Consider the following 2131-nt stretch of genomic DNA (forward strand, 5'->3'; position numbering starts at 1 on the left):
TCCAGCAACAAATACTCTATCTAAAGGAAAAATAGTCTTATTCTTTATTTCAGACTGACCTTGCACTGCACTTAGGGAACAGTACATTAACATTAAATGACATATCTTAAAATTAAAATTGTCAAGGAAGCTGTTCTACATGTCTGCAGGTAAAAAGCTAGTAAAATCACCATAGCCTCCTTATTTAACATCTGTCTAGAAGCCATGCCTTTTAACCACAGCTGAGATGATTGGTTAATAAATGATGTTAGTTTCACTATCCACCTATACACACATTTACATATGTTCACAGATGACAATGAAGCCTGTTCTGTAGGAGTGTTGACGATAAGAAACAGATAAAGTGAAATGGTTTTAAGGCTTCGGAAACTTTTGAAATTTTATAAAAAGTTCAAAACAAATTAAAGAGAAACAACCTAGTCTAAAGATGTTAGGAAAACAGTCTGCATAACCTAAACATAACCTAAATTACAATGTAATTGATAGAACTCTATATAGACCACTTGCAGAAAAGACATTGTGAGCCTTAGAATAGCCACTACATGTGAGCCAATGTCAATCCATCATCAATCAGTAGTTACCACAAACTGTTTACATAAATTATAATGTTTACTAACATTGAATGCTTATATTTACTATGTGCAGTCATTGGCATAGGTAGACTTTCAGGGGGTTAGGCTAGGTGGCCAAGTCCCTAGAGGGGCTCCCTATATTTTTAAGTCTTCATGAAAAAACAGTAATGACAAAACAGAAAAATATGCCTAATTTGGCCCCTCCCCCTCATCTTGGAGTCCAGGGGCAATCAAATAATCCCCCACCTCTATGCTATTGCCTGCAGCAGAGTAGGCTAGAAATGACCAAGGTGTACTGTACATATTAAATGATACTCTGCTAATGTGGGTGTTCATTTCAGCATTTTAACTCCCTTCTACATATAATATATTTCTTCAGTTTTATAATTTTTGTATAATAGCAGATATATCAAGCTTCCATAAATTTCCATAGCCCTTATTGGGCTCTATTTTTGTCCCAAGAAAGCAATCATATTTAACACTTTTTAAGAATCTTCTCCACAGTGTTAATGCTTTAAAATCCTTAATAGGTTTATACTTCCCAATATTAGTTTCATCATAAAGAAATTTATAAACTGTCTGATTATAACCTTTGAAAAAAAATGTGTGGATAGGGATACCACTAACATCATATATCAAACTCAATGTCTCTATGCTGTCTATAATGCTAAAAACTCCTAGACTATACATATACATGGAGGCACGGCACACGTGAGCAACCAGAACATTTATGGATTTCAAACAGACATGCCACAAGGGGCAAAGTCTGCATGACAATGGTGACATGATATATCTCGAGTGAGATGGTAATTCTCTTTATGGATCACATGCCATCCAGAGGCATAGGATTAACTTATCCCGGACCAAAGTTTTGGCTTCTGGACAGATATGAAATAAGGAGACTACAGGAACATGACACAATTTTTGACTGTAATGCATTTCCAAACAATATATGAAGCAGATCTAATCAGAATTGGACTTATAAAATCATATCAAACAGGAGTCTATAAAATAAATATCCCTTCTTGACGTGGCTTTCCCCTCATTCAAAGCCTATTCAAAGCGTTAATAAGACATAACTGTTAGCTTACCATCTGCTGTTTGTGGAAGAAGAGTCTGGATGATTTGTGCTTGGCCTGTTTGATTCCGGTAGAGGAAGCACTGGAAGCAGTAGAGGACAGCGCAGCGCAGGATGAAGGGCTGCTTGTCATTCACCATTGACATTAGCAGGACTACAATTGCTGGTCTGCAGTGCAAGGCAAAAGTTTTAAATACTTTATACATAAATTAAATTTTTAATAAATATACCTACATATGTAAGGTTCACATATGTCAACTGTTAGTTATTCATTCATGAACAAAAATACATACATGCATTTTTATATCAAAAACATATATGCATTGCTCTATGTTACTAGTTATGTCCTGAGAAGGAAAGCACAAAGAAAATGCATAAAAGGTTACAATGTATATATATATATATGCATAATCTGTAAACTAGAATATTACAAAGTAGGTAAATCATTTAGAAACAGGTTCTCTCCCTTCCCATCTTCTCT

General features: G+C 35.0%; 1 protein-coding gene across 6 annotated transcripts in view; it reads right to left on the reverse strand.

The window, feature by feature from the left end:
- The window catches only part of LOC119592704 (general vesicular transport factor p115-like), a 19725-nt gene that overhangs the window by 12054 nt on the left and 5540 nt on the right, over positions 1-2131 (reverse strand). For all 6 annotated transcript variants that reach the window (XM_037941634.1, XM_037941637.1, XM_037941635.1 and 3 more), the window contains exon 10: positions 1664-1818. In XM_037941634.1, the coding sequence (XP_037797562.1) occupies positions 1664-1818 (155 nt within the window). The remainder of the gene's footprint in view (positions 1-1663; positions 1819-2131) is intronic.

The sequence above is a fragment of the Penaeus monodon genome, chromosome 30, assembly GCF_015228065.2.
Source record: "Penaeus monodon isolate SGIC_2016 chromosome 30, NSTDA_Pmon_1, whole genome shotgun sequence".
Taxonomy (NCBI): domain Eukaryota; kingdom Metazoa; phylum Arthropoda; class Malacostraca; order Decapoda; family Penaeidae; genus Penaeus; species Penaeus monodon.